This window comes from Papio anubis, chromosome 7 (genome assembly GCF_008728515.1).
Source record: "Papio anubis isolate 15944 chromosome 7, Panubis1.0, whole genome shotgun sequence".
NCBI classification, from domain to species: Eukaryota; Metazoa; Chordata; class Mammalia; order Primates; family Cercopithecidae; genus Papio; species Papio anubis.
The window spans coordinates 17,762,655-17,777,660 of record NC_044982.1 but is presented as its reverse complement, the minus strand read 5'-3'; the positions used below and the strand labels follow the sequence as shown (position 1 = coordinate 17,777,660).

The 15,006-nt window shown below is 41.6% G+C and overlaps 1 protein-coding gene across 14 annotated transcripts in view; it reads right to left on the bottom strand.

The window, feature by feature from the left end:
• The window catches only part of EML5 (EMAP like 5), a 221,287-nt gene that overhangs the window by 182,712 nt on the left and 23,569 nt on the right, over nt 1–15,006 (bottom strand). For 11 of the 14 annotated variants that reach the window (XR_002523464.2, XM_021941452.2, XM_009212094.3 and 8 more), the window contains exon 1: nt 7,249–7,445. The exons of 1 other annotated variant lie outside the window; for it this stretch is intronic. Coding sequence is in view for 12 of the 13 variants with exons in the window: in XM_021941452.2 (XP_021797144.2) it covers nt 7,249–7,445 (197 nt within the window). In the remaining variant the exon portion in view is untranslated. Of the gene's footprint in view, nt 1–7,248; nt 7,900–15,006 lie in introns of those variants that run through there. 2 more of the 14 variants (XM_003902140.5, XM_031667917.1) reach the window with 2 other exon arrangements.

Here is a 15,006-nt window from a genome sequence, read left to right as displayed (position 1 = left end):
TAACATAGAGAGTAGAAGGACATTACCAGAAGCTGGAGAGGGTAGTGGAGGACTTAAGGGGATGTAGGGATAGTTAATGGGTCCAAAAAAAGAGTTAGAATGAATAACAGCATTTGATAGCACAACAGGGTGACTATAGTCAATAATTTAATTGTACATTTTAGAATAACTAAAAAGTTGCAGCTGGATTCTCTATAATACAAAAGATAAAGCCTTGAGGGGAAGGATACCCAATTCTCTATAGGATTATTCCACAGTTCTTGCCTGTATCAAAACATCTCATCTCATGTACCCCATAAATAGACACACTATGTACCCACGAAAATTAAAAACAAAAAAATTTAGTAAAATAAAACAGAGCTGTTGATCTTTCCTTCTGTCCAAAATATAAAACTTGCTTTTCCAACACTGTTTCCCAATTCAGTAGCCAGTAACTCCATTCTTTCAATTGTTCTGACCAAAAATTCTGTGATCATCATTGACCTTTCTTTTCTCTCACGATTTATATGTGATCCATTAATATATCATGCTACCTCAACTTCAAAACATATACAAAATTTGACTCTTTCTCACTACTTTCCCTGTTACCACCCGAGTCCATGCCACCAATACTTCCTGACTGGATTACTGCAACAGTCCCCTAAGTGGTCTCCCTGCTTCCATCCTGTCCCTCCCTCTTCAGTCTGTTGTCAATATAGGAGCCAGAGTGACTTTGTTAAACCATAAGTCAAATTATGTCACTATTTTGATTACATAGTTCCAATAACTTCCATTCTCAGATGGGAAAGTGAAAATCCTCTCATCAGCCTATAAACTTCTACAAAATCTGCCCTCACCACCATTAGCTCATCAGACCTCATTTCTTACTACTTTCCTTCAAGTTCACTCTGCTCCAGCAGAGGAACATTCTTACTGTTCCTCAAAAACACTGGCATTCTGCTTCAGGGCATTTGCATTTGACAGTCCCTTTGCCTAACATGTCCTTTCCTCAGATATCCACATAGCACATTACCTCACCTCCTACTTTCTACTTAAGTGTCACCTTTACAGTGAGGTCTTCCTGGCCACCCTATCTAAATACCTATCTAAACTCTTCCCAATAGTTTCTTTGGTTTTTTTTTGTTTTTTCTGGTTTTTTTTGAGACGGAGTCTCACTGTGTCTCCCAGACTGGAGTGCAGTGGCGCGATCTTGGCCCACTGCAAGCTCCACCTCCCAGGTTCATGCCATGCTCCTGCCTCAGCCTCCCGAGTAGCTGGGACTACAGGCGCCCACCACCACGCCCGGCTAATTTTTTGTATTTTTAGTAGACACGGGGTTTCACTGTGTTAGCCAGGATGGTCTCAATCTCCTGACTTCATGATCCACCCGCCTCGGCCTCCCAAAGTGCTGGGATTACAGGCGTGAGCCACCACGGCAGCCCCCAATAGTTTCTATCGCATTTTCTCACCTTGTTTTCCTTAGCCCTTACAAACTATACATATATACATGCATATATAAAATTTTACAAACATATATAAAATTTACCTTCTTTATTCTGTATCTCCCCACCCAGTAGATAAAAGCTCCATAAGGGTGGGCAATTTTATCTGTTTGGTTCACTGCCATATCTCTAGTGATAAGAATAGTTTTTGGCAAATAATAGGTGTTCAGTAAATATATGCTGAAAGAACAAGTAAACCAAGAAATAGACATGGGCCAAATGCCACTTAAGAAAGGGTCTTAAGAAGGTGTGAGCAACCAACTGATATGGTTTGGCTCTGTGTCGCCACCCAAATCTCATCTTGAATTGTACTCCCATAATTCCCATGTGTTATGGGAAGGACCCAGTGGGAGATAATTTGAATCACGGGGGGCAGTTTCCCCCATACTGTTCTCATGGCAGGGAATAAGTCTCACGGGATGTGATAGTTTTATCAGAGGTTTCTGCTTTTACATCTTCCTCATTTTCTCTTGCTGCTGCCATGTAAGAACTGTCTTTTACTTCCCACCATGACTCTGAAGCCTCCCCAGTCATGTGGAACTGTCAGTCCAATTAAACCTCTTTTTCTTCCCAGTCTCAGGTATCTCTTTATCAGTAGCGTGAAAACGGACTAATGAACCAACTAAGTCAAATCATGATGAAAAATCAAATAAGATGAGAACTGATAATCACTGGATTTGGCAATGCCAGTGGTCACTGGTAACCTCAACAAGAACTGCTATGGTGAAACAGAACAAAGCCAAGAGTAAATGGGAGAAAACAAACTGAAGAGAGTATACGCAAATTTTTCAAATATTCTCTCATAACACAAAACCACTGCACACAATGTTACCTCTTCCCAGAATGCTATACCTTCTTTCATTTCTTCTGATGACCCTTTCTCCCTATTGTCCTTAAAGACTTAGCTTAAGTATTATATTCTATAAGAAACATCATTGTGAACTTTTTATAACCCCATGTACATACCATATCACAGGGACATTAGTGCTATTCCTAATATACATATTCTCATTGAGTATTTGATTGTGTCTAAACTCTGAGTATCTTAAGTCAGGGATTCTTGGACAAAACAGAAGCTCAACAAATATTTCTTGGATGAGAAAACTTTGAAATAAAAGTTCTTAATAGCTTCTAATAATTCATTATTCCACGTTTTCCTTAATGTATATCCAAAACATGTTTTATTAATTGTCTGCATATTTGCACACAAGACATTATAAAATAAAGGAAAATAGTTATTAAATGTAAATCTAATAATCTGGCTTATCCCTAAAGAATATATACTTAATACACATCTATTACAACTTCAACTATTATTCTAGTTAATTCCTACTTTTCCTGGAAAATATCTCTTAATTTTATCCCTTAAATTATGCAATATTTTAAAAAGCATAAATATTTTGATATTGCAACACATAAAATGAAATCTTACCAAATATAATTGTTACATGGTCTATAAATAAATGCTACGTCCATCTAATTCTAGTTACTTAAGCACAGGGACATTTTATTAAATATGTTTTCTAATACTTTTTGAAGCACTACTTCTACATATTGCACAGTGCTTAAGAAAATTCTGGAATCAGGTTTGAGGAGACGGTTTGTGCCCATTTCTCAAACTGCTTAAGAATTCTAGGCATGGTTGGGGCAATGTGTTTCCCAAACAGAATAATCTGAGACACTTTTTAAGAAATAGATTCCTGGGCTCCAACCTTAAAAAATTCTGACTTCGTGCATTTGAGCAAAAGGCTAGAAACTGGTGAAAAGCTCTTCAAACTATTTTGAAGATAAGCCAGGTCTGGGAAATCGTGAACATGTACCTGGAAGCATTAAGTAGACCACAAGTAGGTTTCCAGTAATTCCTACCAGAGCTTAAAAAGTTGCTACTGTGAACCCATATAAACACACAAAAAAATCTATCTACCATGGAAATGTCATTTGGAATCGCTTTTCCAATTACAATTTTGACTTGTATTGAATAAATTAAGTTTCTATACCATAAATACTGAGCAGTCAAAAACCACTTTTGCTAGATTACAATAAGGCTTGGTCAGTATTTTTTCTAAAGAACATTTACCACAAATAAAGAAAATAGCTTCTACACCCTTCATTTTGTCTTTTAAAAAAGCCATACATAGAAGCAATGAACAGTTATTATTTTAACCTGCAACCATATAGTATGGTATACTTTTCAAAATATTTCAGATGCATTGTCATTTGAGCTCATCACCAACTCATGAGACACTTTGACTATGTTTAAAAAAAAAAAAGCATTCTAAATTCTACAACTACATAATACATAAACAATAGGCCCTGATTACTCCCATAAGGAGAGCAGAATCAAATAACAAAATGCCCCAAGTTAATTATATTCCACTAATGGTCTTCACTGGTATAGATGATTTAAAAACTGTCAATAATATCCTTAAGAACAATCTTGCAAAAATTTGCTGATGGGAAGTACCTAGAATAATAAATTTGAAAAGATATTGCACTCTGGCTGCACACGGTGGCTCACACCTGTAATCCCAACACTTTGGGAGGCAGAAGTAGGAGGATCACTTGAGCCAAGGAGTCCAGGACCAGCCTGGGCAACATACAGAGACCCCATCGTTAACGAAAAAAAAAAAATAGCTCGGTAACATGGCCTACATCTGTGGTCTCAGCCACCTGGGAGGCTGAGGTGGGATGATCACTTGAGCCCAAGAGTTCAAAGCTACAGTGAGCACCGATTGCACCATTGCACCATAGCCTGTGTGATGCAGAGCAAGAGCCTGTCTCAGTTAAAAAAAAAAAAAAAAAAAAGCTATCGCATTCTTTTAACAACTTGGCAAAAGTTTTAAAATATAGACCAAGATCTAGATGTGCATCTTATGCTAAAACTGGTAGTGGTTTATTTTATAACTTAGTCTTAAATCTAGACTAGAGGTTTTTGTAGATATAGATTTTATAGATTTATAGATTTTATAATAAAATAACTAGAGAATTTTGAGAAAAAGACCAAAAAAGTGACCCAAAAAGCCCTGTATTATTTCTGACACTGAAACTAATTGCTATATAAATCAGTTACTAAGATAAATATAACTAAAAGACAAATGACTAGAGAAGTATACCCAGGTAGACGGCAAAAAGAAGATGGAGAACTACAAGCAACACTGAGAAAATGATGAGATGTCATGTGGCACCACCACTGGCAATCCTCGGTGATAATAAAATGGTCAGAGAACGAGTAAGCAAATGATAGACTAGTCATGATTCAGTCTTTACCACCAACATTGCAATCACATTTTCAAAACCTGAGGACAATGATTTGCTCATTCTGGAAGAGTTCTATCCTCAGACTAAGTAATATTTGACCAATAAGTTTTACATAAGTTTCAGACAAAGGTGGAAACAAAACAGATGATGAAAACAGCACTGACTTTTTATTACTAAGGCTAAGGTTACAGCAACATTGTTTTTCACTATGCATCACATTTGTGAATTACAAATTACATTACATCTTCTGCTGTGACATAATTTAAAAATTACCAGAGTTGTTTCTATACTCACAAGTCAAACAATGAACTGAAAAAATATTCAGAGGTTTTAATAGTTGCTCAAACTATTTCACAAATATGATCTGTCATTACTATTTGAAATAAAATGTCCAGAGCCCTTTCACTGATTCCTAAATTATATTCTTAGTATTGTATTAAATTTGTGCCACCAATTTCAATTTCAAGATGCTGTATGATTCAGATTTTACTACCTCATTGAAACTTTTCAGGAAACTTATTTTCATTGTTATACATTAAAGATGTATCATTTGGATAAAATCATAAGCATGTATTCAACTATGAGAAATTCGAGTATGTTTGTTGTTTTGTATGAGTTGTGCAACTGTACCAAAAGAAAGTCAAAGCATTACCTTCCTTAGAGTTTACTGAAACATAATTATGAAATTTAAGCGGTGTGACATATAATACAGCTTCTAATTACTGCCAGAAGAACAAGATGTAATTTACCTCACCAAATAAATCATGTCTACTTTCAGAAGACCTTAGTGCTGTACTGCTCTCAAAACCCCCAAGGAGTAAAAACAATACAAGTGTACCTCGAGAAGACCTCAAAATCCTTCACATTTACTCCACCAGCTGAATTCAACCTAACAGACTAAATTATCTGAAGCAGGGCTTCAGTGAAGGCTGCTGCAATTAGGTAAAGCTACTATGCCTGGTACTTTGGGAGACCTAACATACGGGAAAGAAGAGAGACTTGAAAGGATTAGGGAAAAAGACAAGACACTGGGGTAAACTCTACTCTTGGGATAAATAACAAGACAAATAATTACTATGGGTTTAGTTTAGTTTTGTTTTTCCATCAGCAATTTAGGCTATTATAATAGGTCTGTAACCCTAATCACCACCATACAGAGTCCCAGCCTGAGAAAAATGAAATGACTTATCAGTTACCTTTTCAAAGTAATACATTAAGTACAATCTGAAAAAGTGCTCTGGTGTCCAACAAAACAAAACAAAACAAAAAACTGAATACATAGCACCACCTCATTCCTTATTGTGCAATCCCAATTTTGGCTCTTCTTATCTTTACTCCATCTTGCCCTACCTTTGTTTGTCCTAGGCCTCCTTTTCCCTCTTACACATTATAGATGTACAGAGACGCAAAACAGAAGAACAACTTTATTTGTGGAATTTAAGTACCAGGGCTTCTTACCTACAAGACTTCGAACCAAGCTACTGGATTTGAAATGCCCAATTTAAATCCTGTGCAACATACATGAGGGAAAAAATTTTGTAACCAAACCCAAATCATAGAATCTTTGATAAAACCCCAAGAGCACCACACAAACACATTCTCAATTGCTTTTAATGTTTTCCTCCGTAAAGGACAAAAAATGCTGTGCTTGAGGCAATAATCAGTGGCCTAGAATGATTTCTGAAGCTCTTGACTTTACCACAAAAGTTCTAAGACACTGATTGAAAATTACATTTCAAATATACCGCTCACTGAAGAAATGTAAACAAGTACTGGGACCAACTTTGAGATACTGTCCAAGGAAGACTAAAAATAGCACCCCAATCGCGATTTAATTTTTTTAAAAAATACAAAAGTAGCTTATTTAGGAGTATTTTAATGAAGAGAATTGGAAATCAACGAAGTTCTTTTTAGCAGCCTCTTCAGATAAGACCGACCTTAAATTGCCTTCAGGTGTGTATATTTTAACATCCAATGAATTGCCTGGAGGTTGCCGGGGGTTTCTGCTGATACTAGCAGGCGGTGAAACCTGAACTAATAATTACGGCCAGGAGGTGAGAGCCCTCCCCGGGACCAGCCCACGGCTTGCTGTGCTTCCATCAGTCCTTTATTAGGTAAAGGATTTCCCCCACCCCGGGTGCTTTAAGAATGCATTTAATAAGAAATTTCTCACAGGATCTAAAGGAATAAAGTGCTACAAAAATAACCTTTTCGCAGTTTGCGTAATTTTGATGGAGTGTGAAAGGGCACAAAGCCGTCAAACCGGGTGCCCGGTGGATCCGCGGACCTGATCTTTCTGCACGGACCCGAGAGAGAGTCCCTAGAAGAGGAAGAGGGGAAAGGCGTTTGCAGCGTGTTAACTGGCGGACTCGGGACCAGAGAGACAGCTGCGGATTCCCCTCGGGGTGATGCTCCGTGCAGGAGCGGTCACGGCGTCCAGAGGGACCCGCGGGTGCAAACTCCGGGAGCAGCTCGCAGGGTGACGGCGGCGGCCCCCGCTCCCCGGTACCTGATGATGTCGTCGCTGTGGCCCCGGTAGAACTTCTGCCGGTGCTCCCGCGGGCTATACACCACGCCGACCCCCGCCACGAAGTATACGATCTCCTTGGCCGCAGTGTAGTAGAGGTTGTTGCGGCACTGGTGGCCCCGGTAGCCGTACACCCACTCGAGCCGCAGGTGGCAGCTCGGGGCGCTCCGGGCCGCCATGTCGGGGCGCCCACCCGCCGCTCCCGCTCGGGCCCGCGGCGGCGGCGGGAGGCGGTGGCGGCCCGGCAACGAAAGCCCTCCCGCTGGCGGCCGGGACTTCCCGCCTGCCGCGTCCTCTAAGCCGCGCCCGGCAGGTGCATCTCGCTTCGGGGGCCGCCGCTGCCGCCTCAGCCCACAGGCGGGAGGAAAACCCTCGCCTCGCGGAACATGCTGAGGGCCGCGAGCGCCGCCGGCTGTCAGGTGGATGCCCCGAGCCCTTCGCCCGCCTCGGCTAGCCTGGTCTCCTCAGCCCGTAGCGCCTGGGCCGAGAGCGAGGGCCCGCCTCCAGCTCCTCAGCCGCCGCCCGCGCACGCAGCTCCCCGCCCCGGTCACCTGCGGCGCTCGCGCCCCGCCGCGGCCTCGTAGCCACAGCCTGGCGGACCCGCGCCGCGCACCCCCGAACCGAACGGAGCCGAGCTCAGCCGAGCCGAGCGGCGGGCGCGCGGCCTGGCGTGGCCCCGCCCCCTCCCGCGCTCACTCCGCCCCTCCCGGAGCCGAGAAGAGGCTGGAGCTCGGCGGCCCACGGTCCAGCTGCGGAGTCGCTGGGACCGCGTCTCTGCACGCGCGCGGGACGCGGAGCCCTCCCTCTTTGAGCCGCTCAAGCCCAGGCTGACCCTCGGCGACCCCAGGCTCCCGCTGCTTTGTGTCCTCAACCGGGAAGCGCCTGCCTGTTCCTTACGGTCCCTGCACCCAGCGTAGGCCACGTTTATGCCTGGGAAAATCCACACCGGGATGCTAAATTCTCTTTTTTACGCTTGATACCTTGTGTGTCTTGCTGCCTCATAGTGCTCTCGGACCCAGACATTGGAATGACGCCGAGCTTCCTAAATGTGCTTTTAAATTATTATTTTTAGAGACAGAGCCTCACTCTGTGGCCCAGGCTGTAGTGAAGTGGCGCAATCTCGGCTCACTGCAGCCTCCAACTCCTGGACTCCAGCGATCCTCCCGCCTCAGTCTCCCGAGTAGTAAAGAGTAAAGTTGCCTACTACTATGCCCGGCAAACATTTTGTTTTGTTTTTAAGTTTATTTTGTAGAGGCGGGGTCTTGCTGTGTTGCCCAGTCGGGTCTCCAACTCCTGACCTTCAGCAGTTCTCCTGCCTCAGGCTTCCCAAAGCACTGGGATTACAGGCCTGAGCCACTGCGCCTGGTTCTAAGTGTATGTCTCCTTAAGTGACCGCAAAGCTGAAAGTAGACTTTAGATCGTAAATTGACACGTGAGATCTGATTTCTGAATTGCAAAAAAAAAAAAAATTGTACTTGGAGTTTTAAAAAAATGACTGTTTGGGACATCACCAACAATTACTCTTAATTAAATAACTTCAGTTGTGATCCTGTAGAAAACTCCTGTAACAAAAGTATTGGGAGCAATCAATTCCTGACTATGTCATTTCCCCTCCTACTCAGTTTCCCAAGTGTCCTCTTCTAACAGGAATATGAACAAGATTTATCAATACCTGTAAAAATAATTTGAAATCCACAATTTAAAAAGTGTTAAGTTCAGGATAGCCACAATATTTACGACAAAAAAATACTAATTCACGATATACCAATATGAACCCTTATTGTCTAAAAATTACTGTTTGATTTCCATAGGAAATACCAAGACAGATATCTGACAAAAGCTAAAATAAACTACCATCGTTTCAAGAAATATGACTCCAAAAGGGGTGGACTCCTGTGTAGTACAGATATATTGGAATAGATGTTATCCCATGTCTACTTCCTCAAAGATGCCAGTTACTAACTTGAGACAGGATTACCGTTTTGGCTTTGATTATGACTTCTAATCTACACGCAGTTTACATGCAAGAAATAAAGGCCATCTGAAAGGAATTTACATAAATGTCATGAAAAGTAAACTGAAAGAGTTTCCATTCTGGGCAGAATTTGAAAAAGCGGAATGCAGGATAGCTTTCTGGCAGCTGCTGGAAAGGAAGAAGTCAGGCCTGAGAAGTGGCTCTGAGGCCCATGTAGGGTACCCTGGTCAAAAGCACATCGTTTGTCACCTGGAGAGCGTTTTTTGTTTTTTAGTAAGAATATGTTCTAATTCACTAGTGAGTTCCTTGAAATCCCCCTGTGAGAAAAAGGAAAATTGTTGATTACTTAAATTCAAGCAGTGAACTTAGAAAAGATTAAATATTTTGTTGCTATACATTTGTGATATATTAATTACTGGTTACATGTAAATTTAATGAGACAAGGAGGTGGAAGAATATACTTTTTTCTATGTTTCAGATTTTTCAGCACAATACCTTGTGGATCCTATGATACAAACTTAAGTACTCAGATTAATAAGAGATTTACATGATTTATTTTCCCCTTCTCATATTTTCCATTATGATTTTAATGACCCAAGGGTAGAGTGTGAAGCAAAAACGTTCTTAATTAAACCATCCTCAACTGGCGACTCAAAACCAAAAGAGACAGCTGAGGCACAAAGGTGGCTAGAAAATGAACCATTCATGAATACTAGAGGAAGAAAAAAGCAAGCCTGATCAGTTCTTACCCTCACAACTTTATATAATCCAGTATTACCAGTGTCTCACATCAGAAAGCTTAATGAAGCTCTTATTGCTCGGTGATATTCCATCATCTGTATCCTGTGAAAGTAATGCACATAAGGATGTGAGAGAAAGAAACAAAAAATTATACACATCAACAAATGGACATTTGTTAAGTATTCCAAACGAAGGCTCCAATACCCCCTGTATTCTATTGGTCCGTTCTCATGCTGCTAATAAAGACATACCCGAGACTGGGTTATTTATAAAGAAAAGAGGTTTAATTGACTCACAGTTCCGCATTGCTAAGGAGGCCTCACAATCATGGCTGAAGGCAAAGAGGAGCAAAGTCACACATGGCAGCAGACAAGAAGAATTTGTTCAGGGGAGCTCCATTTATAAAACCATCAGATCTCATGAGACTTATTCATGACCACTAGAAGAGTATGAGGAAGCCACCCCATGATTCAATTATCTCCACCTGGCCCCACCCTTGACATGTGGGGATTATTAAGGTGATATTTGGGTGGGATACAGCCAAACCATATCACCCCCTTTGGTAATCTAGTTCCTGAAACTTGAGTTCCTAGTATGGAATTTGAGATATTTGAAATATTTCTAAAATTCAGGCAAATAAATCATGTGCTGTCTACTGATTAGCTACCCTTAGGTTTATAAAGAAATCTAAGGCAAAGTGTAGAAAACATAAAAACCAAAATTCCCCAGCCTGGACAACATGGCGAAACCCAGTCTCTACTAAAACTACAAAAAAAGTAGTCAGGTGTGGTGGCGCAGGCCACCATCTCAAAAAAAAAAAAGTCATGCAATTACTTCTAGCTAGCATGGTGGCTCACACCTCTAATCCCAGAACTTTGGGAGGCCGAGGCGGGAGTTCAGGAGTTCGAGACCAACCTGGCCAACATGGTGAAACCCTGTCTCTAGTAAAAATATAAAAATTTGCCAGACATGGTGGCGGGCGCCTGTAATCCCAGCTACTTGGGAGGCTGAGACAGGAGAATCGCTTGAATCCAAGAGGTGGAGGTTGCAGTGAGCTGAGATCGCACCACTGCACTCCAGCCTGGGCAACAAAGAGTGAAACTCCATCTCAAAAAAATATCTGTATCTATATCTATAGTCTTACCTTTGATCAGCCTATTATACATGCAGAGCCTACCACAGTGCCTGGTACTACAATAGCTGTTCCCTACATATTTATCAACCATTAATTAGAAAAGAGAATGTTGTGCAGTCACAATAGGATTCCTCTTAGTTGTATCTTGAATACTTGAAAACCTGAACCCTTTCTTTCTTTCTTTCTTTCTTTCTTTCTTTCTTTCTTTCTTTCTTTCTTTCTTTCTTTCTTTCTTTCTTTCTTTCTTTCTTTTTCTTTCTTTCTTTCTTTCTTTCTTTCTTTTTGAGACAGAGCCTTGCTGTGTCACCCAGGCTGGAGCACAGTGGTGTGATCACAGCTCACTGCAGCCTCGACCTCCCGGGCTCAATTGATCCTCCTACCTCAGTCTCCCAAGTACCTGAGGCTGCAGGCATGTGTCACCACACTCAGCTAATTTTTTATTATTTAGTAGAGATGAGGTCTCACTATGTTGCTCAGTCTAGCCTCAAACTCCTGGGCTTGAGCAGTCCTACTGCCTCAACCTCCCGAAGTGCTAGGATTACAGACGTGAGCCAGCATTAGCCACCATGTCCAGGCTTGAACCTTATTTGATATCCAATACTGTATTAGTCAGGACTTCTTTGGTTGTATGTGACAGAAACCCACTCAAATGGCTTAAGATAAAAAGGGAATTTTAATGCCTCATAAGACTGAAAAGTTCTAGCACTGGCATCAATTCACTTGAATCCTAGGGCTCAAGTGATGTCATCAGAAACGGGTCATCAGGCTGGGTGCAGTGGCTCACACTTGTAATCCCAACACCTTGGGAGGCTGAGGCGGGTGGATCATTTGAGGTCAGGAGTTTGAAACCAGCCTAACCAACATGATAAAACCCCGCCTCTACTAAAAATGCAAAAAAAAATTAGCCGGGCGCAGTGGCTCATGCCTGTAGTCCCAGCTACTCAGGAGGCTGAGGCAGGAGAATAGCTTGAACCCGGGAGGCGGGGGTTGCGGTGAGCCGAGAATGCGCCATAGCACTCCAGCCTGGGCGACAGAGCAAGACTCCGTCTCAAAAAAACAAAACGAACAAACAAAACAACAACAGCAACAAAACAGGTCATCAGAATTAACTCAGTTCTACTTTGAGTAGACTTCATTGCCAGACAAGCAAAATAACTGCCAGCCACTCCAGTTCTTTATTCCACCCGCTTAGCAATCACTGTGGAAAGAGCTTTTCTCAGCAGTTCCCCTGGAAACTGTTAGACTTTAGCCTGGTTAACTCTGATTGGCTGACTTATATATCGCCTTTGGATCCATAGAGTAGCACCAGGTGCACCAAAACCACAGGAACGGGGAGTAGGGATGGAGTGATCCTCCCAAAGAAAATCAAAATGGTATTACCGGCCGGGCGCGGTGGCTCAAGCCTGTAATCCCAGCACTTTGGGAGGCCGAGACGGGCGGATCACGAGGTCAGGAGATCGAGACCATCCTGGCTAACACGGTGAAACCCCGTCTCTACTAAAAAATACAAAAAACTAGCCGGGCGAGGTGGCAGGCGCCTGTAGTCCCAGCTACTCGGGAGGCTGAGGCAGGAGAATGGTGTAAACCCAGGGGGCAGAGCTTGCAGTGAGCTGAGATCTGGCCGCTGCACTCTAGCCTGGGCGACAGAGCGAGACTCCGTCTCAAAAAAAAAAAACAAAACAAAACAAAAAAAAAACAAAATGGTATTACCGGAATAAGAAAGAATGGGGGCCAGCAGGGCTGCACAGGGCTGACTTGGGTGCTTTAGCATTCCCCAGTCTTCATTTACCAAACCAAATACACCTGCAATCTAAATCATAAAACAGATGTTTAGTAAATAAATGCAACTGTAAGACAATACTTCTAACCAGATTGCCACCCAAAGATCCTCCTCAGAAAAAAAAAAAAAAAACAAAAAACTCCTGAAGCTAGCACCACATGCCAGGCAGGTAAAACCAGCAGATGTTCCCTACTATTAACTATATTTTCAAATACCTATTAGATTCCACCTAAAGCCTTTAAAAACTGGTACCGTATATAATTCAAATCAAAGAAATCTCTAATCAAATTGTCTTGTCCTACACATCTGCACACCTTGCCATCTTCACTTTCTGTTTTAATATCAGTATTACCCCAGTTAGGCAGGTTGGAAAGGTAGGCAGTTACCTTTGGTTCCTTACTGTTTCTCACCTCCAATATTTAGTCACCAAGTCCGGCTCTGTTTTAGAAATATTACTAAACCTCATCGCCATCTCTACATCCACACTTTCCTAATCCCCACTGCCACAGTTTAGTCCAAGCTGTAATTATCTTTTCCCTAGCTTCTGCCACCTGAGTTAGCTGTAAAAAAATCATTTATCTGATCATGCCAATTCCCCTCTTTTAACAACATTTGCTATAAGCAATTTAGGAATTGGTATCTTGTGCCTTGAAATATTCTTATCCTTTGACCCACAAATTTCTCATCTAGATACCTGTCACAAGGAAATAAGAAAAAAATGTAAATCAGGATTCATGTTGAAATTCATGTTCAAATATTTATCAAAAGGCTGGGAACAGTAGCTCACGCTATTAATCCCTGTACTGTGGGAGGCCAAAGGGGGAGAATTGCTCCAGTTCAGGAATATAGTGAGACCTCATTGCTACAAAAAGAAAAAAAACAATTAACCAGGCATTGTGGCATTACACTTGCAGTCCTAGCCACTCAGGAGGCTGAGGGAGGAGGATCACTTGAGCCCAGGAGTTCAAGGCTGCAGTGAACCATGATCATGTCACTGCACTGCAGCCTGAGTAATAGAGTGAGACTCTGTCTTTAAAAAAAAAATTATTGCAGCATAACTTAGGACAATAAAAAATATGGAAGTCTAAATGCCCAATTATAAACCATCAATAATTAGGGGGTTTTGCAGATAAATTTTGGCAACATTACAAATTTCCCATAATAGAATGTAAATGTTTTATAGCAAGATACAAAAACATATATATAGAATGAGCCCGGTTATATAATATAATGAGGACGAGAACAAAAGATACCAAAATGTGAACAGTTTTGTAATATGATGGGTAATTTTTTTTATTATACTTTAAGTTTTGGGGTACATGTGCACAACGTGCAGGTTTGTTACATAGGTATACACGTGTCATGGTGGTTTGCTGCACCCATCAACCCATCATCTACATCAGGTATTTCTCCTAATGCTATCCCTCCTCTAGCTCCCCACCCATCAAGAGGCCCTGGTGTGTGATATTCCCCTCCCTGTGTCCATGTGTTCTCATTGTTCAACTCCCACTTATGAGTGAGAACATGCGGTGTTTGGTTTTCTGTTCTTGTGTTAGTTTGCTGAGAATGATGGTTTCCAGCTTCATCCATGTCCCTGCAAAGGACATGAACTCATCCTTTTTCATGGCTGCATAGTAATCCATGGTGTTTATGCACCATATTTTCTTTATCCAGTCTATCATTATTGATGGACATTTGGGTTGGTTCCAAGTCTTTGCTATTGTGAACAGTATGACAATAAACATATGTGTGCATATGTCTTTATAGTAGAAAGTTTTATAATCCTTTGGTTGTATACCCACCCAGTGACGGGATTGTTGGGTCAAATGGTATTTCTAGTTCTAGATCCTTGAGGAATCGCCACAACGGTTGAACTAATTTACACTCCAACCAACAGTGTAAAAGCGTTCCCATTTCTCCACATCCTCTCCACATCTGTTGTGTTCTAACTTTTTAATGATCACCATTCTAACTGGAGTGAGATGGTATCTCATTGTGGTTTTGATTTGCATTTCTCTAATGACCAGTGATGATGAGCTTTTTTTCATATGTTTACTGACTGCATAAATGTCTTCTTTTGAGAAGTGTCTTTTCATATCCTTAGCCCAC